General features: G+C 43.3%; 1 protein-coding gene across 3 annotated transcripts; it reads right to left on the bottom strand.

Annotated features, from left to right (window-relative positions):
• Window positions 1-11,392: 11,392 nt before the first annotated feature.
• On the bottom strand, window positions 11,393-15,648 carry LOC307232405 (uncharacterized protein). Of its 3 annotated transcripts, none has more exons than XM_080003404.1 (9): window positions 15,525-15,648; window positions 14,776-14,891; window positions 14,532-14,681; window positions 14,140-14,260; window positions 13,702-13,914; window positions 13,374-13,457; window positions 13,068-13,209; window positions 12,621-12,783; window positions 11,393-12,251 (listed from the first exon to the last, which is right to left on the bottom strand). In XM_080003404.1, coding segments are annotated over exons 2-9 (1,110 nt in total). In that variant the 5' UTR covers window positions 14,778-14,891; window positions 15,525-15,648; the 3' UTR covers window positions 11,393-12,016. The 3 variants fall into 3 exon arrangements, with proteins under 3 accessions (XP_079859530.1, XP_079859529.1, XP_079859531.1); XM_080003403.1 differs by having other exon boundaries at window positions 15,400-15,635; XM_080003405.1 differs by having other exon boundaries at window positions 14,776-14,848; window positions 15,400-15,635.
• Window positions 15,649-25,796: the final 10,148 nt, after the last annotated feature.

Genomic DNA, 25,796 nt, shown 5'->3' with positions numbered 1-25,796 from the left:
CATTCTGTTGTATTCTACTGAAATGTGAGCCTATGACCTTTCATCAAGTATCAGAGTTTATAGGACAGTTATATCCTATGATGTCACCCTTCCCACCCATCACCCGTTCTTAAAGCAAAAGAGAGCTATTATCTCCTTATATGCTTGGAGCATCATGCCATCAGACTCATGCTTCATTTAGATAACACACTTGGCGAGACTTGCCGGATATTAATGCAAAGATTTTCAAGGCAGCGACACTCCTCTCTGACTCACCTGGAAGTAGACTCTAAGCCTAAAGATAACTTGTCTGATACAAAATTAAAAAAAACTTTTATCTGTGACCTGTACCAGGTTAATTGACGGGCCCGAGTAGTTTATCCCTCATGTTCGCTGAAGCAAAACAACACAACACAGTTGTCAGTGTGATTTTCTCCCACCAGCAAACATCTAACTGAAACAGGAGAAGCCTAGTCACAAGAAATCCTGCAGCAAAATGCCCAGCGCAAAACAAATGATAAACAGCATATATCAGGAGTTTCCTCTGAGTGGATATGTACATAACATTGGTTTTCATCATATATCCATTTGTGGTGTGTAGGGCAGTATTGGTTATGAATCTAACTGGAAGCGTTCACAACGGCACAAATGTGTAGAATTCCAGCAAAGGAAAACCTTATAACCTTAAAAAACCTTATATCACACAACATTGATCATTTAACAGGAACAACATTTCTTTTTAAACTAACTTTTGAACTAACTAGACAACAACTAGATTACAGGGCTATATATATTTTTTTAAATGTTCAAAAATTAAACTACATTTATTTGGGATGGACCCACTCACATTTTTTGGGCCGAGTACAAGCACTGCATCCTTATTCATCCTTATTGGAGACTGTGTGTTTCTTATTTTTCAAAAATGTTTTTATTTAATCGTTTTCTGCATTAACTAAATATAAAATGAGAGAGCCAGCGTAGACTGCCACCAGATTTAAGTTAAATGTAACCTCTTATCCATCGGTTTGTTCTTTCTCGCTTTAAGCACAAACTCAAGTACGTCACTTGACGTTATAGTTTTGAGGAATCGACTAATCGATCGATAGAATATTGCCATAATATATTGCTATAATAAAGCAATAATAATAAAGTAATAAGAATAAAAATAGAAAAAAGAAAATAGCAAAAATGGCAATATGCAACAAACCTAAGCATTAGCTGAAGATCTGGCAATATACATTGAAACTTGCATTGCAATTTACAATTTGTGGATGACCACCTTGCGAGTGATCCGCTGACATCGCTATAATTGCTGCTGGTATGCACAGGCATTAGGTCTACTGATTAGTTTCATGTTTCACCATGTTTCACTGCTGGAAGAGACAAGGAGTCCAAACATATCTTGCACTGTAATTAACTGATTAAATAGTTTGGCTGTCAAGCCTCGCCAATTACTGTCTAGTTAAGTTAAAACCTCATTTCATAACATTGTGATCCGACCGTGACTAAAAGGGCTGGTACGGATTTAACTTGCATCGTGCCAGACTGTCTGTCAACCTACGTTGCTGTGCTGGGCGCGACACTGACAAACGAGAGAGAGACGAACCTTACGGTGATCTGTCACTTTGCGTCCGTCTGTGTGCGCGGATGATTTGGGATGTACAGCGTAGATGCTTGTGCACCGAGCCCTGTGCCGTTGTGCAGATCAAATATATATATATATATATATATATATATATATATATATATATATATAAAATCTTTAGGTCTGCGTGCGTGTGTTTGCTTTTGCACATATGTTCAGGTTTTGGGGCGATGAATGTACCGACCTGCAGGCGACCAGCAAGGAGCTCCACTAGGAAGTAGTCAATCCGACCAGCAGCGAGGAACAGCAGACCGTCTGCGCTGGAGGTTCGAAAGCGAATGCGGAGCACATTACGGTCGGATGATTCCGTGGCCTTGAGCTGCACCAAGCCATCGCCGTAGAAGGAGGCTGGAAAACGAGGCGGCGGAGACGGAAGAAAGGGAACGAGAGAGAGAAAAATAATGAGAGAGAAACATATAAAAACATAAATTTAGCATGTTCACTTTGGGGCATGAACTGTGTCATAATCCACTTTCAACTCCAGTGGAGTGAATCGCCTTCAGAACCGGTCACTCAAAAAGCGAGCAGAGCGTCAGGAAACAAAGCAAACACTGAGCATGTCATCCAGCATTGTGGTCTTCTTAATATAGCACGTGACATTTAGATGTAAAAAGCAGGGTTAATTATCAGCCTGGTTGCTCTTAACAAGTGACACACACACACACACACACACACACACACACACACTTTCTTTGTCCTTGGTTTATCCTTAATGGAGAGGTAGACCGGGTTGCTTACTTGTACTTCATTTTGTCTTTGCATGTTGATACATGATATTTAATTATATATTGATATTATAAGAGCATATTAATAATATGACTGTCCCCCCCCCATCATATAAGGAATACCTTTTTAACAAATAAATAAACTAGTGAATAAAGAGAAAATACAATTTCACTAAGCATGTCGATAGGATATAAATCAAGGTTACATTAAAATTGTCTGGTTCCTCGGAAGATATTTAAGCGTGAACAAAGGATAAAAGCGGGTATTTCTCAATGAACTGGCATTCCCCTTTAACGCCACAGCCGCGACCTCCCACCGTAGTGGATGAGGAGGTGTCTCTGAAGGGGGAGACAGGTCCGGGCCTGCCCTGCCCTGACAGGAACCTTCATCCTGAACATGAAAGGCTCTGGCATCCCCACATTGTCTTCGGAGCCATGTTGCAGAGCGAGCCTGCCCGGCGTGGACCCAGCTGTTTCCCGTACCTCACCTCCCTGCCATTCCAGATCACCCTGTAATCTGGACAAATGTCTTTTGAATCATCATGTTGGCCTCCATGCCCGGGCACCACCACTTACGCTGTTATTCACGATAAGATAAACAAAAGATAAGCAAAAAAAAGAAAAATAGATAGATTAAAAAAAATAATACAAATTAAATAAAATATATGTAGACATATATTCGACATAGTCAGATGTCAGATGATGAAGTTATTCCCCCCTGGGATTATTAAAGTATTTCTGATTCTGATTCTGATGTTACAGGGAGCAACATTTGTAACTGATAACTTGTGAGCCCAATATGGGCAGGCTGCGGCAGGTAAGCCAAAGTAAAGTAATTTAATTAACTTTAAAACTATTTACTTTATCACTTATTAAAGACCCCGGTGCAATGACAAAGGAATTAATTATGCCTGACTGCAGACAGCGCCAAATGGACATATTGGTAAATTGAGACAAGACCAAAATCGTGTTAATGCATTTCCTAAAAGGGCTTAATGCTGGGTGACGGGATAGTTTCCTTTACCCAAATTCAAATCGATGCATTTTATCTACAAGTGCAAATTAACTCATTTTAACCCAACTACACCAGGAAACTTTGACCTTCAACCGATTTAACCTCCAAAGTAATAATAAATAGCTTAGTGCAGACCTTGCAGCCGCAATTCACCACAATTTGCCTTTGGTTAAAATAAGAAAGGCAGCAGGTGGATCAGTAGCTTGCTGAATTATATTTGTCAGCGACACAAGTTTTACTATGATACAAGTCATTAGAGCGAGAGCCGGTAATTTCCACAGGGATCCAATGACATCTTGGCTGACCTAAATAGTAGAAGAGAAACTGCACAGCAATGTCGAGTCAACACCCTTTAGGGATGGGTGGGTGGGTGGGTGGGTGTGTGTGTGTGTGTGCCTGTCTAGCGTATACAACTTCCGCGGATGTAAAGGTTTAACACTGCCAGGACACTCGAAGAGGAATTAAATGTCCCATAAGTGGATGGAAGTAGCACCCAGCCTTTGTATCCTCCATCCATTCTTGCAGACCTGATTGTGACTCAGAATGACTTAATATATTCGACTGGGCTCATCCATCTAGATGGCTCTAAACACATAATATATAGAGTGTGCATATATATATATATATATATATATATATATATATTTAAATCTTAAATCTTTCATTTTCAGGAATCATTAACCCTGGATGACTCTTTACAAGCAGACTTCAAATCCCACAACATTGTTTTGACCTTAATAGTAGGACAAATCCTTCTCTACTATTTCTTAAAAGTGTAGAGCGATGGCTTTCATTTCTAATGTCTAAATTAAAGAGCATTTCGAAACCCTCAACCTACGTGCACTTAACTGTATTCCTGTAAAGAGAAATAGAGGGTGTTTACTGCTTCTTTCATCTTCACATCTGCACAGGTGGCGTTTCTGTGACAATGACAAGATGCTGAGATTCCTCCCAAAACCCTAACCCTTTAAAAAGAAGAACACCAGTGACCATTGAGCTGTAATGTCAGCCTGCACACGCATGCGGGCATTTAAACAGGCTAATTCCTGTTATTTCACCGTGCTCCCGGTGCGGCTGTTTGGTCTGAGAGGGGTCAAAGGGCAGCGGTGAAACCGGAGTCGTTTTCTCTGCCGGTAGACACACAAACTGGAGGGAACGGCCGCCTCAAATAAGTGTCGTGGGGGGGGGAAGAAAAAAAGAACAGAGCGAAATAGTAGAACTTATCTTCAAGACAGAAAACATTTCCTTCGATAAATTGTATATTCAGTGTCCAAGTTGTAGATTGGGATTGTTATTGGGGTTGCCCTCAGGCTGTGGAATAAAATGGGAATCAATATAATATTGATATTGTGATTTGGGGATTGGGTTCTCGTAATATTGTGATATAGTTAAATGTTGTCTTTAAGGAGCATTAAATGAAGGTAATGTAATGTTTTCGAACTTCACAGACTGTCTGATAGACTGACTGGTGGATGTTCAACGCCTCTGCCCACATGACAAAATCATTGTTTCTCAAATATTCATCGTGCGTAAATATGTTATGAAAGCACGATAGTCCTAACCGGAATGTCCTAAAACGATTGATATTGAGGTATCGATCGAAAGATTTTGTGATATTCTAGTTCCCACACACACACACACACACACACACACACACACACACACAGGTTCCACCAGGTTCCACTGTGAGTCTGGGAGGGGAAACCACGCTTCGGTTTGTGGGACAGATCCACCGCTTGTCTCGTTGCGTGTGCTGCGTTTACGTCAAATCCAACTCGACTTCCGCGCCTCCCCGGTTCTTGTTGGCAGCCATGCAACTTTCTCCATCCATTGTCAAGGCGCGACACATCACCGCCTCAGCAGAAAGGCTGTGTCGTAACGGCGCGCGTTTCCCCAGGTTAAAAAAAAAAAAGGGGGGAAGCGGCGGAACTCAGATTCAACCAAGTCCAACAAATCCCTGTAACTGCAGTCATTCCGAGCACAACAATGGTGAGCGTGAGTCATGGGGAAACGGAGCCATCCTCCTGATTAGCCCCTACAGTATGTCTTGGATGAATGAACCACGTCAACGTCCATGATGCATGGCAGCCATCAAATCAACGAAAAACAAGTAATGAATGCATTGATGGATGTAAATGTGTGTTTTTTGTTGTTTTTTTTTGTTGTTTTTTTTAAACCACACATTGGCGTTGGAGGCTCCACGTCCATTAAAATATCCTCTGGGTCTCTTGGTGCATTCAAGTGGATTGCCAGCGTGAGAGATTTCTGCCACACCACGGTCCACTTTCCCCCTTGAGTGGTCGCAGCGCACCGCATGTCCCCTGCCCCGGATACGGGCGCTCGTTTTGCGGGGGCAGGTTTCAGACGAATACGTCAAAAGGGAGGAACGAGCGACGCCAAAACTGCGCCGGTGTTGTGTCAGCAGCGGTGGAATGAGAGCGGTCGTTTGCTCTACGTGCATGTTTACTGTACTGGATCCCCACCAGACACTGCTTCATTATTAACATTAAACAAAGAACGGCTATTTCAATTACATATATATATATAAAAAAAAACTGTGCCTCCTTGTAGCCTTCTCCAGAGTGAAGCCACATTTCCACTGTATGGAAAGTTAAGAGTGGGTACGTTGAACAACAACAACAACAACACACAAAGTGAGCGCCGCGCACATTTCGCGGCGCGAACCTTCCGCCGAAGTGCGGCAAAGCCCGCGGGAGAAGCGGCGAGCTCCCCGGCCCTACCTCCCGACGCCAGCTGGATCAGCAGCGACCACCGGAGCAGAGCGGACAGAACCCCGGCGCTCCTCGCCGACTCCATGTTCCACACGCCGGTCACACGCCGCCCCCGCGCTCGTCACTTCGTCCACAATATTTCCGCGGGGCTCCGCTTCTCGCTGAAAACTCGCCGGGACAGAAGTTCGAGCCGCCCTCCTCCCCGCGACGACTGCTCGGCGCCGGTGGAGCGAGCGAAACCCCGCCGCACGGAGCCTCAAACTCCGCCTCGTGCTGGCGTGAGCGTACACGCGGGTGTGCGTGCGTGTGTGTGTGTGTGTGTGTGTGTGTGTGTGTGTGTGTGTGTGTGTGTGTGTGCGTGTGTGTGCGTGTGCGTGTGCGTGTGCGTGTGTGCGTGTGCGTGTGTGTGTGTGTGTCCACCCCGTGAGAAGTGAATGCCTTCGTTTCAATGATCTGATCGCAGTTGGGTTCCGGGACCGGGAATACGGGAGGAGAGGACTCCGGTTTACGGTTTATTTGATCCGGTGTCGGGAAGTAACGAAAGTGAGGGGACGGAAAGTACTTCGTTCCTGTGGATGAGTATCTTGTACTTGCTGAAGCAGATCCAGTTTCGGAGGCTTTCACGGTGCACTACATTTCAGGCAATATCTATTTAAAACGTTTTGGGGTTTTTTGTGTGTTTTTTTTTACTTGTCTACATTTCTAACTCTGTCGTGTTACTTAAGTTACTTTAGTAAAAAAAAAAAATAACAATCAGGATTTATATTTACTGTATACATTTACATCAGGATTCAGGACACTAGATATGAGTACTTTTACTTTTAAGTACTTTTTGTTGAGTCATTTTGTGTGTTGAGGTATTTGTTCTTTTACCGAATTTAAAGTTCGGAACCCTTCTCAAAACTTCTCAAATCCCATTTTTATAGACCTGCTTTTATGTGATGCCGCCCCCTTTCTTTACTTTTATTACTTTCTATTTTTTATTTTATTTATTTTTTCATTTATCTATTCATGGTCTGAGCACTCGGCTTTTATTTCATCTGTCAAAGCACTTTGTAAACTGTTTTTAAAGGTGCTATATAAATGAAGATTTTATTATTTATTTATTGTTATTATATATATATATATATATATATATATATATATATTTTTTTTTTATTTTTTTATTCCTCCACCGCTGATTTGATTCAACACTAAGCATCAGACATGGCATAGGCCCTGTTGTAAAGATCATGATTTGAAATGCTGATCAGACATTATATTCTCCTAAAAGGTCAGGCTTCCATTTAATGAAGTTGGTTGCCACCCAAATTGGGGTCAAACCTCCCCTTTCTCCTCCGCTTTACATTGAGGGGTCAAAGCCTAATTTTGTGGCCAACGTGATCTGTCCTCCGACACAATTAAACAAATGACACAAAAATAAAGATCCGGAGCACGAGCCGATCAATTATTTAGTACAATCAAGGGTTATAGGACTTCGAAAGCCCAAGAACTTCTATTTTTCAAAAGCGTCAGGAAAGCAAGTTATATATTCTAAAACAACTGTAAAGTACAATGTGCAATGTGCAATGTGCACGGTAAATTATAAAAAATGCAATAACATCCCTGACTGTATCTCCACAGGAGCCAGTTTCTTGCGCTATGCGGACTATGCGGTTGCATAGGGCCCCCAAAGCCCTGGCTCTCCTGGGAGCCAAGCACCCTGTTATTCTGTGCGATGGCCTCATTTATTTTATGTTCATTCTGTGTAGTTGCATCATTTGTTTTATTGATAGTTTTTTTTGAGGGGGGGGGGGGGGTATTTTTATATGATTAGTATTTATCAGTTGCAATATTTGCCTTAATGTTGATTCCTTAACAATTTTTTCCCAACATTTAAAATAAACATTTTAAGGAGGTTGCAGCATCTGTTTCATTTATGCGCATTAGGGAGATGTTATAATGCAGACTCTGTAAATACTGTACGTTTTCAGGAGTTTCTTGATGCAGGGGAGCCCCAGTGCTTCCTGTTTATTATCATTTTCTGTAGGTTTAAAATGCTGGAGTCAACTTGAGATGTTTGATTTGAAGATGATGTCAAGACTTTTTTTTCCCCAGGGAAATAGTCTCTTTTCCTCTTAAAGTGCACCAGATCGATGCATTTAAATCCATGCCCCTGGACCACCCTAGAGGGTTTGGAATTCCCTCCCACCATAGTTTCAAAAAATAGGGGCCCCCAAACCACATTTTGCATACAGCCCCCAAAAAAAGCTAGAAAGGCCCTGCTGGAGATCTGTTAGAGCTGATGGAGGAACCTAGTGAGGCGACCTCGTCGGCAGAGGAGCTGCCTGTGCCGCCGCGCCTTCCAACTGTCAGACGACATCCATCATTCGAAAGAAAACCCGACGGAGGATATGGATGGAGCACAGAGCGAAGGAGCTGTGACGGTGCTGCATGGGAGCCTCGGCCGCATCCTCTCGTCCTCTCATATCCGGGCTTTGGGGTCGTTGCACAGTGGGCAAGAGCTGAGATAGGAAAAGCCTTGGGTCAACCAAAAAGAGGAGCGTCCGCTTCCTGAAGCCAACTTTGTGCCCCATACTGTATTTCACACACCGCGAGATGCGAGTGTGACAAGACCATGCCGCTATTGAACGTTTCCGGGCTTATTTTTTTATTGCGTCATTGTTTCTTTGGAAGCTGCCTCTGCCCCCCAGAGCCGGTTCCACCTCACGCCGAGGCTGCTCCGCTCCCCTGAAGCCCACCGGGGGTGACTGGTTCTGGGGGATCCAGACCAGGCAGCGGACCTGAAAAGCTGTGGTCTCTCTGGATCACCACCAGCACCACCACCAACAGCACCACCACCACCACCCCCCCAGCTCAGAGCCCAGCAACATCCTATCAGAGCGGGCGGGATCAGAGGTAGACCTATGTCTGTATTGTTTTTTTTGTTTTTTTGGTTCGTTTTTCTGCCTTTCTTCGCCTCCTCCTTTGGCATCTCCTGCTCAAGTAAAAGCCTCTATCTCAGGGAACTGATGTCTGTTGGAAATTGTGACTTTCATCTCAAATTCTCTACCATGACTGATGAGCTCAACCCACCTCCTTCCATTCGATAAGGTTGGTCGCTGCTGGTTTAACCCAGCAACCATCACAACATTTGAATAAGAAGTTTTGCACCCCAACGCCAGCCGATACAGATACTTCAAATCAATTGTACTAGTTTATTTTATTTTATTTTACTTTATTTATTCATCTATTCATCCAGTACACACAGGATTGCGGAGGCATTTTGGCTCCAAATGCATTCCACACTCTGGTCTTCCATCTCTGTACAGAAAGAGAAGGTAACACTCAACTAATCCCCAGGGGAAAATTCACAGTCAAGACACAGTTGCAGGTGCTCAATAAAATATAATCACTTAGTTAAAAATACAGGTTAGTTGCAATGCTATCAACCTGCATCTGTCGTATCAGACCTCTACGGTTTTATTCAATGTATTTCTGCCGTCATTCACTTCCTGTTACATTTTCATTTGTTTTGGATAATACAGGAGAATAAACAGCAAAAGCCTCTAAACTCTCTTCTCACATTCCTCCACAATGTGGATTCATCTTCACTGCAGGAGAAGCTGGAGGGGCAGGTGGACAAAGGAGACCACAGCTGTCAGGTCTGTATGGGGTCTCATTGTCACAGAGGGCAGATAAAAAACACCAACTTTAAATAGTTGGTAAATCTTTGAAAATAATTTCTGATAAAAATATTAATCTGTTTTGTTTTGTTTTTAATTTCTGTTAAGGTAGAGTAGACTAATTAATGATTTAAAATAATTTGAGATAAAAATATAGAAAAATCTAATCTAAAAAGGTGAACCTGTTTAAAGTAAAATTAATTGAAATAATCTTATAAACTTTACAAAACAAATCTAAAACTGGTTTAGTTTAAATCATCCTTTAAAACTAGTGGGAATAGGAAGCTACATGTGTTGCACAGTTTAACTCATCCCACTTACATAATACCAAACACAAGTTGTTAAATAAAACCTATAGACTGTAATTAGAAAGTCCTTCCAAAAACCAAAACGCCCATTACACAGAGACCACCCTCACAAACTCCTGCGCTCTTGGATCTTGCATATAAAAAAGATGTAAAGGTTAAATGACAAACAAGTTCATTCATAAAATACCCTTGGAAATTATTTTTGAACTGAAGCTGCGGCAACGCTCAGCCTCAAAAATATAATGTCTTAGAAGGTGGAGCTATTAAGGAGAGTAGGACTGTAGGGCAGGTATTACAACCAGGGTGGCATTTAGTTTTACACGCCCCAACATCTGTAAATCACATCTTACGGCTTTCCTTCATCAGCCTCAAGGGAAGGAAAAATGTATGTATAACTAGACAGTGGATGGACGTAAATTACCCACAGTTACATTGAAGATTTTCGGCGATTTAAGTCACAAATAGAGACCCGGGTTTTGTGTTTGTGAGAACTACTGGTGTCAAAATCAAATTCAAATATATCTCGGTGGTTGGAATACACAGCGAGGTTTAGTTTAAAAGGCAGAGGGCGCGGTGTGGCCCAAGGGGGCGGTGATGCATTCAGACAGTTAAGCCTCGAATAAAAAAAAAAAGGGGGAGTGTCGATTCTCATTTGTTCAGTTGTGAAATTGTTGTATTCTCCTGGTGTTTTGCACGTTAAGACATATGTTGTCAACGGGCCCTGACGCCAGCCGCAGCGTGGGAAATGAAGACTCCATACACTTTAAAGAGGTGTAGATTGAAGGAACAGCTGGTGTCGTGAGAGGAATCCTAATAATAGGCTGCGTTCCGTTTCCAGGCGGGAGTTAAGTGGGCTCAATGTGTACATTACACTGATAAAAAAAAAAATACAAATTTTGGCTCTTTGATTTTAAATGGATTTTTTTTTTTCCCCCCAATAACTTATGGCAGTGAATTGCTTAGAACCTAATAGGAGCCAATAACTGTGATTAGCCGTGTACATGCAACAAGTTCAACAGTGGAAACCAGAGGAGACCAAAACATCCCTGGCTCAACATAAATTGTTAGAAAGACTTTTGAAAAGCCGTCTACAGGTTTGGGATGAAGCCAAGGCAAATTTGGATCAAAAGTGGAAAAAAAAAATAAAAGTTTGGCAGACATCCCACTAGCGATGCCCAAAAGGTATTTTCGACAGTTCTCCGGCTAAAAGCGGTCTACACCGATCCCGCTGATTCAGAGGAAAGATCAGCATTAAGACTCAGTTTGACCGGACTACCAAGCCGTCATCTAAAGGACACGTAGCGCTCACTGGGCTTTGGTGGGTTTAATAATTTAATGTCAAACAAATAAATAGGTGACACTGATACAAGATCTTAAATTAAATCAAGGTAACATGGCACAGAAACACAACGTTATGGGGCTTCTGTCGCCCATAATTTTGAGGAATTTACAAAATCTCTCGTCTTAATATTCTACAATACCTAAATATGATTTCATCAAAATGGTATCGGTACAGTGCTAACTGATAGGAATACAACGTGTCAAGTTCAAAGTAAAATACACCTCCCTTCCCCGCGGATCTACCTCCCCTGAGGTAAGAAGTAAGTCCATTTGTCTTTCTATAATATAATACCGATAAACCACGACGTGGGCACCGTGGCGTTAAGGATCTGAATGGTGCTGAACCGAAAAATGAACTTCATTCAGATCCTACAGTACATTTCCACTCCCCAGATAAAAGGTCAGTCGGAGTAACAGCAGTTTCTCCGAGCGACGCACAGAACGTGGGAATTGAGGCAGTAAAAAAATAAAATAAAATAAAATAAAAAGGTTAAACACAATTTGTTTAGAGGCATCAGATGACAGTACAGTAACAATCTGAGCGAATGTAAAACACACAACAACATTTAGTATCTTTTTTTTTGTTTTTTTTTTGTTGGTTGGATCTCAGCACGTCCCCATCAGTTTGTTGTGCTCTTGTTTGATGCAGCCGTACACCGAGTGGTAGAAGCGTCGCCCCGGCACCATGAGGTCCGTGACCATCTCAGTGTGGTCAACGTGGGGCAGCAGGTAGAGCGACGCCGTCACCGACAGCGAGGTCAGCAGCTCCGAGAACTTGGTGGAAGACGCCACGGGAACTATGATGTCACTGGTGCCGTGGAGCAAGCTGAAGGGCGGCACTCTGGGGGAGAAAGGGAGAAGGACGGAGCTCAAGAATCAGCGTGTTGTCGTGGTTGCAGTCACTCGATGCCACCTTGAGTGTAGTTTGCTGAAGCGCACCCTAACCTGTGACCAATTCACTCGCAGAGAAATGATTAAAGCTACACTCGGGAATATTTCCCCTGATGAAATTAAATCAGACGACTCCCTGGGGTTTGAGGGATTGTTAAAATGCATGTGCTTTTCGGCTAATTTGCTGCTCTCCCCTTTGCTATAAAATCGTGGCAACCAGCGCAGAACTCATGGTATGTTTAGCATAAATCAACAGGTCACTTATTCCCTCGAATTTCACACTGTCACACGGAGTCTCACACTCTTCGCTTTCTCACACCTTTTCAGTTTGTCTTGGCTGAAGCTCTCCAGTATGTGCGTTGGGGAGTAGTATGGGAAGTTCTCCACTCCGTTCATGGCTTTGTGCATGGTGGACACGTACTCCACCGCTCGGGTCTGCTCGTGTTCGTAATGGTCCAAGATGTTGTACACGCCGCTCAAACCTGCTCAGAAAATTTGCAAAAAGTAATTAAAACATTGCAAATGTGTGTGAACGCCATAAAAAGAATAACACATTGTGGCTTCGACGTCCTTTTGGGCTGTTGAATTTGATGAGATTTAGAAACATCGACAATGTGACACAAAAAGGTCTGTTGGCAAATGTCGGGCTGTCGTCTGACACACACACACACACACACACACACACACACACACACACACACTTTAAGTTTTCCGCAGCCCAAACGGAGAGCGTAGCTGACATTCTTGGAAGCGTTAGGAAACTCACCGATGACGCCTCTTATTGTCGCTGCGACGTCCCGTTGTCGACTTGTCTCGATGAAGAGCTCATCCCTGGCGTCAATGAGAAACAGAGCAGTCAGTGCACACAGATGTGCACCGGCCGAATGACCAACTAACACTATGTTGTCCTACAGAGGAATGAAAAGGAAGAGCAACTCATTTGATGAACGAATATCGGGAGGAAACATGGGAGGTAAAGTGAAAAACATATTCATATTAATCTTAGAAATTCCCCTTCTCCAACTAAAATCGAATTCCCAAAAACATATTTTATTTCTATAAAACAGCTTACCTTGTCAAAGTTACACGTTTTTTCACTCTCTCGTGCCCAAATCAAGCAGTCAGCGATGTCCTGGACCATGGCCAAAACATTCCCCTGGAAGTTAGAGTTGAATGAAAGTTTGGTTTGTACATCACAATAACTACTAAGTGTAGTGTAATAATGCACTCAGCGTAGACGACATGACATGACACGTAGATTTCTGGGAGCAAAACAACATGTTGAGACTGAACTGTGATTAAGGGCCATATAAATAAACTGGACTCGTTCTGTTTATGATACATAACATGATTTAGAGTTATTTGAGGGACAAATGGTTTTTGGCATGCAAGGTCCCTACCTTGGGATAGGTGCAGTAGTCTGGGCAAATGACTGTGGCGCGCAGCTCCTCCGCCATCTGCCTGGCCAGCAGACAGTATATGGACCTGTCTCCCGAGCCCCAGGCCCCTCCGTAGATAAAAACCACCAGAGGAACAGGGGCATCGCCAATCCTCCCCACAGAGGGGGAGTAGTACAAGTCCAGCTTGTTGCCTCTGCGACCAAAGATAATGCCCTTTGAGGGGTTTAAAGACAAGACAAGAGTGTGAACATTTATATACCTATACTGGGAGATTTTTTTTTTTTTTTTTAAGTAATCAACAGAACATATTACATATACTTTTTGATTATGTAGATTCCAACTATGGCTGTCCAACGGAAATTTCGAAATCTTTGTGACTTGCATGTGTATTATGAATAAAAATAACAATAATTAACAACCTTATAACAAATAACACACCTTTTCATAATGCTTACGATTTTCATCATTCTTATACCACGACCTCCACTGGAAGTACAGTTTTCCATACTGCAGGTATTTGAGTGTTTCCAGCACAGCTCTGGTCAAACAGTATATTCGCCTTACGGGAAACAAGAACAAGATTCGGTGACGATGAGGATATTATTTCTTAAGGAGCATCCACTAAGTGCAACTTAACCATAAAATTCACCCATTTATGTATATATTTTGTTGTCAGTAGCGTATTCTAACCATATGCTCAATCACTCAAATAGATCATAAGGCTACCTGAAGAGTGCCATATACTAGACACATACTATCACATGGATATTTACATGCAATACATTTGGCCCCAAATAATTGTAATATCGCAAATATATTTTGACGTTTACCTTGGTTTTAGCGCTTCTATGTACTTCTTATACCCAGGCTTGTTAGGCCAGCCATAAAGCCACTGGGCAACGAGGGAGATGGAATAAGGAAGGCCCACCAGCAGGGCTCCTACGGCCACTGGCAGTGAAATGTGATATCTCAGAGTTGTCCTTTAAAAAGTCAAAGTTCATAATGTCAACACAGGAGGTTAGGTAAATTGAATTTAGTGGAAAAGCTTAATTTTTTTTTTTAAAAGGATCTTACATGTTCAGGCTTGATTTTGGTGATTCACCTCTCGGTTCTACAGAAGTATATGACAGCTGTCGCCTCTGCGCGTCTGCACAACATTGAAGAGATGCCACCGACTTATGGGAGGAACTCTGAGTCACGATTCAGAAAGTATATACGATGAACAAAAACAAAATACTTGTCAATCAGTACTAAGAGGTTTAAATGCAAGAAAAACGGAAACGTAATCTCCCCATCTACAAATAAATGCATTATTTGTGTTGCGTAAACCATTTTGCAAATAACTGCATGTAGTAATAATAATAATAATAACAACATAATTGGTATGCTTTATTCATTAATATCCATGTCGCTTATTACATATACTCATTGTACATGTTACATTAACTTCTCTTGCTTTGAAGGTTAGTGAAGGTTGAACTAGGTTTACAAGGTCACTCATTTAATGTATAAATCGGAGCAAATGGAACACGCCTCAACCATTTACACAAGGACAGCCAGTGTTACTTCTCACTCGGGTCAAAACCTATCGTTTTACATTAATAATGGTTCTAAAATATAACGCCTTTCCAATTTCTACATATATATTAAAAAAATAAAATAAAATAAAATAAAAAAGGTAAAACAATACAGACATACCAGACACTAATATAAGCAATAACGACCGGAAGGCCCAGCTCGATAGTCGGCGTTCGTTTCGTTATAAAACTAAAACCCCTTGCTGGTTCCGCAGAAAAACCACAACGCAGCACCGCAGTTTTGACCTGCCGCTGTTCGCAGACACACGGCGCGGGTGTCGTGTCCCCCTCGCCCCATTACAGGTCCAGGGCCCGCGCCTGAGCGAACCGACCGACCGCCCTCAGGGACCTGGCGGACCGGCGTCTCCTCCGCTACTGCGGAACGTACCGACGTGTGCACCCCCTATTACGGCCGACGCGAAACAACGACTCCGACCAACCGTTCCCAACTGCATGTCCACCGCGTTCTCTGAATAGAGACCGGAGGAAAAACAAAATCCTCCCCAGTTGCTTTTACACAAAATATTTAGTTTTAGTGTGTTTAGTGCATTATTACATTTGGGGAGAGATTGGTCCACCAGGGTGACCATTTAGCGCCCGATCCTGGGGCGACAGGGCCTTCTCCATCACCGCATGGAGCACCCCTACGCGAAGCCAAACACATTGTGAAATAACAACATTCAACTCCCACTCAAAACCCGTCTCTTCGGGACTTCTTTTAACCTCTGATGTTATTCCTCCTGTCTTTATTTCTCCCCCCTTTTTTTTTTTTTTTTTTTTTTTGGTTTCTCGTGACTTCTTTTCTTATCCCGTATGCTTTCTTCTGCCTATTCTTGTTCCTATCTTTTACACTGCCTTTTTGATTTTAAATTGAATTGTTGATTTTATCTCATGTTTTCTACTTGTAAAGCGTCTTCGAACTAAGAAAAGCGCTATGCAAAATACATGTATTATTATTGTTATTATTATTATTATTATTATTATTAGGGGTCCAGCTCACAGGACTGGATCCCTTTTGTTATCGCTGGGATTTTTTTGTTTGTTTTGTTTTTCGGGTTTGAAGTATCTGGAGCATGAAAATCTTAGGGGGTTGCTCTGTGTCAACCGCATAGTGCTTGCTCCGCGAGAAGAGCAACCAGGAGATGACAGACTGGGGCAGCTGATGCAGCATTCAATGTAAACTTGGAAAAGTTTACATTGATGTTCTTGTGTTTGACGTACATGGGCCAGACGTGACCGTCAAACAGACCGGGCGGGTCTGGCACAGTGTAGTTCCTTGAGCACCTCCTCTTTTTGCATTCTTCATATGGGATGGAAATAAAATAGCGTTGGTTCATGCTTCGTGCTACATTACAGAGTATTATATTGCTGCCTGCAGCTATTATTATTATTATTATTATTATTATTATTATTATTATGAGAGGTCCATCCCTGAGGGGGCTGGAGCCTTGTTGCTTTTATTAATGAAAAAGTCAGTAGCCTGTGGATGTCATGGATCTGACGTACTCACAGACAAAATTATTAAAATGTGTATTCAGGGCAGGGCCAACATGCCGTCCTCCAAGTTTGATCCAGATCGGTCAATTATTGTGGAATAATTTAGTAAAAAACTATATTTCGTATCATTGCCGCAACCCGCGCGCATGAACAAATGGCAGCTCGCACAGGTCACATAATAGCGTTGCAGTCTAGTGATTGGTCAACAACCGGTTCCTCACCATGGTGGCGGCACGCACAGATGGGACTGACGAGAGAATTTCATGGATGTCATGGGTCCGACGAACCAAATGATGTGTATTTGGGGCAGTTCCAACATGGCCCCTTTCATGTTTCATCCAGATCTGTTTAGAATTGTGGATGGAGTTTGTGATCAACAACGGCCGCCTCACCAAGATGGTGTGGCGCCATCTATTGACGCAGTACACTAGCAATGGGATTCCCGGCTCTTTTCAGTGAGCCAGTGTCAGGATCCTGCCCTGCGCTCTCTTATTCTGTCTCTCTCTGTTACCCTCGCTCTGTCTCTAGGTCCCTATGTCGGTCTCTGGTTTCACATCCCTGCCACTTCTCACCTGTCCCCAGTCAGAAATCTCCCCACCTGTCTCCACCTCCCTCGTCACTCCTCTTGTATTTTAACTGTTCCCCGTTCACTCTGTCTGGGTCCGATTGTTGTCTCTGAGTGTGTATTGAATCCTCGGTCCTGTCGACAGTCCTGATTCCTGTTTCTTGGGCCCTGATCCTCTGCCTCTCCCCCTGGTTCCCTGCCAATAAGTTTTCCTGTGGACTGTTCCCCTGGTTTTGACCCCGCCTGTTCTACCTTAAACCTTGCACCTTCTCCTGAGCCTTTGTTGTGTCCTGCATTTGGGTTCACCGGACCGTATTCGTAACAACCAGATCATTTGGCTCAGCAATAAGAGCCGAAACGGCCCTTAGTACAAATTTAGCAATGTTTTCACCTATGATTGGTATATGTGCACATATGTCACTTAAATAATTTAGCAACATTATACTAAACCTTATAAGTTACAGAATACCATTATTTTACATTATGTTTGGTATAAAAACCTTAGATAATGCAGAACAACATTTTTACATTTTTCTTCATATTGATGCTTTAAGAACAACTATCCTGGTTGTATAGCAAAAATAACACTACTAATGAAATAATATGGTGAATAAATAATTACAAAACTCTATACAGACACATGTTTAAATGTAATTTGCATGATATAATATGAAACAAATAGTCCTGCTGTGTTCAAAAATGCCATTTGTTCGTCACCATGCATTTCTCTATCCGCCATTTAAAGTTTGGGCGACTGGCACAACAAACAAAGTGTCACCATGCTTGGCTCTCAATGTTATTACCAAAGTGAGATGCTTCTGGGTCCTATTTAACAAATTCATTATAGGGTCACTGTATTATTCTGTCTTGAATTCATTTACAAAAAAAAGAAAGAAGAAATAGATCGGCTCTGACGGGAGCCGGCTCATAGAGCCAACTCATTTGGGCCGAACACGTCACTAGAGTACACAGATCACCTGATAGGCCTGCAGTCCAGTGACACACAGATAAAGTTGCGATTTGAATTTGGCTAAATATAAAAAAATATAAAAAATGTCCGTTCCGGGCTCCTGTAGAGACATGGTGGTGCAACATGGCGGCCTCCGTGAAGCGTACCCTCTCCATATGTAGATTAAAAAAAAGTCTGTTCCATGAATGCTACACACTGCATCCATGGTGTTACAGTTTTGTTTTGTTTTCTTTGCCATTGCTTGAGCACAATTTCTAAAGCAGGACTAATTTTGTCAAAACGCTTCACACAATTCACACAACCACACACGCAAGTAACAGAACACCTCAGATCTTTTGCAATTATGCAATAATTTTGAAAAACCCAATTTTGTCCAGCTAAAACCCTTTCAAAAGGTTGCATTTTGCAGTGAAAATCAGAAAAGAACATATTCTAAATAGAATATAGTACATAAACACAGCAAAAAATTATATTAAAATAAAAAAACATTCATGGAGACAAAAAAAAGTCCCTAAGCATCATCTCTTTGCCCAGCTGGATCTGACCATAGCATGTCCTCCATGTCCTCTCTCCCAAAACAGCGAGGGAAGAATCTTCTTAAATGGCTAATCCACCCTTGCACAGACACTGCATCACTTAGGTTGCAGGCCTCCTCCATGGCCTGAACGACGGGTATCATGACATAGGGCTGGTCACACCTGTCACCGCCATGATGAAAAAAACTCCTCAATGGGGGTTAAGGAAGGGAGAGTACGGTGGGAGGTATCAGATTGAAAATTGTGGATGCTGATGAAACCAGTTTTGGACCAGAGCAGATCGGTGGGAAGCAACATTGTCCCAGATGACGCTGCATCTCATCTGCTCTGCGGCTGTTTGGTCTTCTGTGCTGTAAGGACCTAAGATGGGATGCGCACCCTGTGATGTTAGCACCACAATGGCCCAGCACAAACGAAAACAGCTGACCAATGACGTTTCTCCCGCTTCTTCAAACTTTTGTCAGGTTAAACCCAGCCTCATCTATGACGATAGATTCATACGCAACTGCATCAGCAGCCTTTTGCAAAATTGTGCAGTTCAATATAGACCTTCTATACACCGATCAGCCACAAGATTAAAACAACTGACAGGTGAAGTGAATAACATTGATCATCTGGATCCAATGTCACCTGTTCCAATGTCACGGGTACCCATGGCTCATTGATGTGTGTGGGGAGTGAAGACTAGCCCGTCTGGTCCGATCCCACAGAAGAGCAACTGCAGCACAAATTGGTTAAAAAAAAAGAATGCTGCTATGATAGAAAGGTGTCAGAATACACAGTGAATCACAGCTTGTGTAGTCGCAGACCGGTGGTCAGAGTGTCCATGCTGACCCCTGTCCACCACTGAAAGCACCTACAATGGGCATGTGAGCATCAGAACTGGACCATGGAGCAATGGAAGAAGGTGGCCTGGTCTGATGAATCATGTTTTCTTCTACATCATGTGGATGCGCGGGGTTAGGGTCAAATCCGATGGAGCATCGGTGGGATGTGCCGGGACAAGAAGCCCGATCCATGGTGGCCCCACCTCACTACTACCAGGGCTTGCTCCTAACGTCTTGGTGCCAGATATCACAGGACACCTTCAGAGGTCTTGTGGAGTCCATGCCTCCACGGGTCAGAGCTGTTTTTACGGCTGGAGGGGGAGCTAAACAGTGTTCGTGGTTATTAGTGGTGGTTTTAATGTTGTGGCTGATCTATGTACATGTATGTACATATATTCTATGTCAAATGGTTCTGTGGGAGGTGCACAATACAGTAGTTCACATTACTTACCGCCACATATTCATGCCAAAGGTCTTTCACTCTCTTAGACTTTATTTCGACTGGCACTCTGTAGAGCTGTTTCATCTGTATGAGATGCTTTTTTTAAGGACTCGCCGCAGTGTTGATAGAGGGACCTGATGGACATTGTTGAAAACTGTGTGGTCATTGAGGGAGTTTATTTGGATTTCTCTGAGGCGTGTCGCCAAAACCATGTTCACAATAGCACTTTCTCTTTCTTCTGAGTGTACACAGCATCGTTTCAGACACGGAATGCAGTTAAGGGGAAGCAAAAAGTACTGATGCAGAGATGACAGTAGAGATAAGTTGTTTTTCCACCTGTGCTCTTGTCGAAATGTTCAAATTACTGTTGCAACAGTACATCTGCTGTGGCTGGGCTGAACCCTCTGTCCAGCCTCTCTCAATGGCAACCCATGGTTTACAACACGGTCAACCAATGTTGCTTGAATGTCATTTGAAAAATTTGGTCTCATCTCCTTTGTCCACCTCCTCCTCCAGGTCTACCTGTCCCTCTCCCTCTTCCTCTCCCTCTGCCTCTTCCTCTTCCCCCTACTGCAACGTTGCCTTCCATTTTTGTTGAAGACAGGTGCACTCACCTGTTGCCTTTTTACAGTGCCTACGCCTGAGTTTACAATTGAGCACCTAAGTGTCTGAACAGCATCACAGGTGTGGTATTTTGAAAGGCGGTGGCCTTGAAATGGCAAAGAAGTGTCTTTACTGTTTTGCAAAAAGTGCGAGGCTGAGAGTTGTGCGAGGTTGGGCCAAGGTTTTGCTTCTTGAGTGTCAGGCTTCACTAAGTGTGTGTTGTTTTTAATTTTAATATTTTTTTAATTTTAAATTTTAAATTTGTTTTATAGTAAAAAAAAACTGTATTAACATTTTTCAATGGAAAAAAAAATCCCCTCAATCCAAAAATTTTAGTTTTGCAAGGCATGAACTTAAAATGTATTGGAATACATATATTTTTTAAATTAAATCTAAGGTTATGACAGTAATCTACAAATACGTGGTAAATACGTATAAATAAAATAAAATCACCAAGTAATTAATAGGAAAAACACCCGGCTGAGTCTCACAATATGATGGAAATACACTCAGACACACGCACATAATAATAATTACATTTCAGAAAGGCCACAAAATGAGCTCGTGAACTTGAACTTGAACTTGAAAATGATTATGATAATAATCATAACCATGTGTTCCTGGCAGCATTACTGGCATTTGTCCAGCAGAGGGAGGTATCATCCTGTGGCTGATCATTCTGAATGAAACTCTGAGGCGCTGAGGGGGGATTCCAATTGTTCCATCCAACGGTCCAGCAAGGCAAGCAAGGGAGGACACAGCATCAGCTCAAGGATAAACCACTGTTAATGACGAAGAAACAGGCCACGATTCATAGTATCATCAATATCATTAATAGCGGTGTTGATATTTTCAGATGTGCATTGCCTACACGTATTACAATAAGAGCAACATTGCAATATGACATTGTGAGTCCATGCAAAGACATTAAACAGAATTAAGAATTATATTTATAGACGCTGTTCATGCCTAACTGAAAAATTGCATCGTTCACATAATTTATTACAGTTTGAATAGAGCTCCCATGGGCGATGACCATGGAAAAACTTAAACGCAATACAGTTTGCATATTCATGGAAAGAAGGGTCGTGTATGAGCTATGACCAGGGTTATTGTTATGATTGGCTCCATGGAGCAAGGTCCGAGCTGTGTGTGTGTGTGTGTGTGTGTGTGTGTGTGTGTGTGTGTGTGTGTGTGTGTGTGTGTGTGTGTGTGTGTGTGTGTGTGTGTGTGTGTATGAGTGTGTGTGTGTGTGTGTGTGTGCGTGCGTGCGTGCGTGTGTGTGTGTGTGTGTGTGTGTGGTTGCTGCCCCATCTGCTGCGATGTGGGGAGTCCCAGGTGCTTTTCAGAAGTTACAGTGGAAATGGTTCTTCTCCGGGAGTGCACAGTCAGGCGTTCTGCTGGACGTTTGTGTGGAGTCAGCCCGTTTTTGAATACTGTGGTAAAGAATTCAATGCCCTTCACGGTGCCATTTTAAAGAATGATACCACGCTATTGGGAATTATTGTATGCATAGTGGTATTAAGATAACAAAGACTGACGTGCACAATTCTGTATTCTCTACAGAGGGATCTTTGTGCACATATGAATCTGGAAAACTGTGGTCTTGCTGGGGAAAAAAAATGCCTTCACGCTCTTTAGTCTTTCGTTCAGAAAAACAGTTCTACAAGGTCTACTGTACAAGGACAGGAAAAGATCGGGGGGGGGGGGGGTGTAGACCTTGAACAGCCGCGGCCTCCTTGCTTAGCAGTTCATACTTATCAGCCCTCAGGGTCTCCCTTGGTGCAGCATTTACATAGGCACCAGCACCAAAACTCGAAAGAATGGATAAATTCTTTGGAACACGTTAGCCATTACCACGTTGTGTTTTATGACCCGTCCAAGTTAAATCAGGGTCATGGAAGGTATTTCAGGGCCACCGAGGTTCTGTTGTGAGGCTGTCAAGCTCCAAAAAGGCCTGAACCTCCTCCGCCCCAATGAAGAAAAGACAGTCAGACCTGTTTCTTGGACTATGTTCCACTTTGTCTGTATACTGTATATATATATACTAAATTATTATAGTTTTATATATGGAAAACTACCTGAAATTCTAAACCTATCTGACTCAATATTGCCATAAGATACAGATTTTTGTTTCATTCTCTTTTTTACTTCTTTACTTTTTTTTTTTTTTTACACATTAAACTTTTAATAGCGCTGCTATATTTCTCCACTTTAAAGCACAAAATCTTCTGACTCAAGACAGGACAGACAGCAATGTGCCAATAAGAGCAATATTTTTGTTCCAGCACGCCTGATACAACTGGTTTATTTTTAGGTTCTGCCGTCTGACAGAGTGCCCAGCTGAAGTTTATTTTGCTTTCTTCTTGCATGTGCCACAATTGGGAATCGCCTTCAATATCGTAACCCAGAGCAGGCTCTCCAGTGCCACACGGGGAACATCTGCCGCCGCCACCGCCTGTGGTTTCAAATCTGGTCTCACGTCCTGTAGCGTACCTGCTCAAAGTTTTCTGTTTTTCAGAATCAGAATCAGAATCAGAATCAGAATGACTTCATTTTGCGTTGCATTTACACGTACTAGAAGTTTGTTGTGGTGATAGCGTGACAAAAAAATAGCTTAACAATCTGAGAAAAATATTAATAAAATAATAAAATAAAATAGAATGAGAAGTAAATAAAACATAAAACATAAATAAATAAATAGCTAGACAAACAAACAACAAACAACAAACAACAACAAACAACAAACAACAAACAAACCAATAACTTACACAAGGTAAGTTATTGGTATGGTTATAAATTATGATTATAAATAATTGTGTTAACTATTTTGTCCCTGCCAGGCTGTGATGGAAATGACAATGAGGGAACAGTCCACACACTATTGTCAGCGGCAGTGAGATAACATTACAGGACCAAACAGGCTGATTTAACTTAATCCTCTGCACCGTGAGAACCTCTTGAAAGCGTGAACAGTCGCTCACATCCTGAACAGCCAATCAGTGATTCATTCTGCTTACAAGGGAATAATGACCAAGTAATGGAGAAGTGAAGTAAAAATGGGGGTGAAAAGGATATAAGTGGAGAGTAAGAGACGCGATCTTTGACATTGTTCCTTCAACTTGTATGTGATAACTTGTGGGTAAGATAACGCGTTTATAATGCACGCGAGGAGCTTTGAAGATATCACTGTCAACTGCTATCGCCCCGTAGCTAATTTGACTTTATCACCTCCATATGTCGGATGCCAGGACATCCTGTCGGCGCCTCGTCCATTTGAAGTGCCGCTCCCTCTTTTGCACCTGCGGAATTCCTTTTGTTTGACTAGGTTGTGACAACCTATGAATTCCTTTTTTTATGTAAATATGCTGGGGGTGTGTCGTCAACATAGTCAGGCAATGAATCATAAAACTGTTTGTAAACTGGGAAGAGTTACTGGAGTTCATATCCGTGCGTGTGTGTAAAGGTAGGTGCAGGTTCAGCAGCACGCAGTTTTGCAATTGGTGTGTGTGGCGTGGGCGTGGTGTGGTTTGAGCAGTGTGGGAGTCTCTCCACAGGTACGGGTTTTAGGGAGGGAGACGGAGTCTTTCTGGCACTGGGTTGCCGACATGGCGAGAGTTTTATTTGATCAAAGGCAGGAACAGAAAGGCTTGCTGGCCAAAAGGATAAATAATAAACAATAATGACAATCGGTCCGGGCGCAGGCGGAATGGCGCTCCGCTCCAGCCCCTGGTCGGCCGACGAGCCCGTGCGCCGATCCCCCTCTGCAAGACGGGCAAACATGAAGAAAACTCCCTGCCCCGGATCGGACCCACCAGCGCCGCACGGGCGCTGACTCGGCCGATTCGGGGGCAGCTGCGCGGCCGCGGGAGGGAAGCCGCGCTGCCGCCTTCAGCCGCGGCTTAACCAACCCCCGTTGGTCCGCCACATGCAGCCACACCTGTCTTTTGTCTCGGTAATTGGGCCCAGGATTAGGGTGGCTGTGTGCCAACAGGAAAAACCACCATCCCCCCACACACACACAGGAGAGGAGCCCTTGTCTCGATGTGTATTCCATCTGCTCCGGGCTTGTTTCACCTAGCCCACCCGCTACAATAAAACCAGTACTCTTTAACCCCAACGCCTGTGTCTCTGTGTCGGAGAGCCCTAAAAACGCCACTCGGGGGCCCTTTTCAGGGAGGCGTGTGGCAGGGAACCTGCCCCAATGTGTAAGTAAGCATGCTGCAAATGCATTAAAATTAGGTTGCGGTCCTCAACTCCGGTCCTCAGGCCGGCCCTGCTGGTTTTCTTTCCAACCAGGTGGGAATTGAATCCCGATTCAATCCCTTCCACACGGCGAAAATGAAAAGCAGCGGGATCCGAGATCCCGAGGACTGGAGTTGTAAAAAGCCCCCGTTACGAGGGAGGGTTCATCTTCGCATTTCGTTTTCCAGTCCAACTTACCTCCAGCGATGTGCACACAAGCACCTGTATCCGTTTTTTAGTCAATGCTTTTAAACGCGCTAAACAATGCGTTTAACATGCTGTGGGCGGATCTGTTTACGTCTCCGCTGTGGGACCCCACTGTGACCCTGAGCTCCTAACTCATGCATGGCCGTGCGCCAGGGCCCGAGTTTGTTTGTAACCCAGCGCCCCCCGCCCCCAAGTCAGCCGAGCTGCGCGGCCCCGTCTCAGCCTCCGTCACAGTGGAATTCCGCCCTCCGCTTGGCCCGCACTCTGAGGAGACAGAGCCATCTTTTCACGGGAATTTCACAAACACACGGGTCCAGGAAGAGCCCCCCTTTTAACTGGGGGGGGGGGGGTCATGGAAACGTGCAACGACCGCAAGGTTCGTTTTCTAGGTATCCCAGTGCCCGGAATCACGCCGGGAGTCTCACGGACGCCACAGGAGCAGCAGGGACAGGGGCCCGTTGGCGTCCGGGGGAGCGATGTGGCTATTTAGGGGGCGAAGGCGGCTTCAGATTGATCGGTGAGGAATAGGGCAGCCATTCTTTTCCGGACGCATCGGAGGAATACTAACAGGGCCCGTGGAGATTCTCCTCTGTTTGCTCTTTTGGAAAAAGAAAAACAAAAAAAAA

This window comes from Zeus faber (assembly GCF_960531495.2).
Source record: "Zeus faber genome assembly, chromosome: 7".
Classification (NCBI taxonomy): Eukaryota; Metazoa; Chordata; class Actinopteri; order Zeiformes; family Zeidae; genus Zeus; species Zeus faber.
Note: the sequence above shows the minus strand (reverse complement) of the source record. Positions and strands in the feature narration are given on the sequence as shown.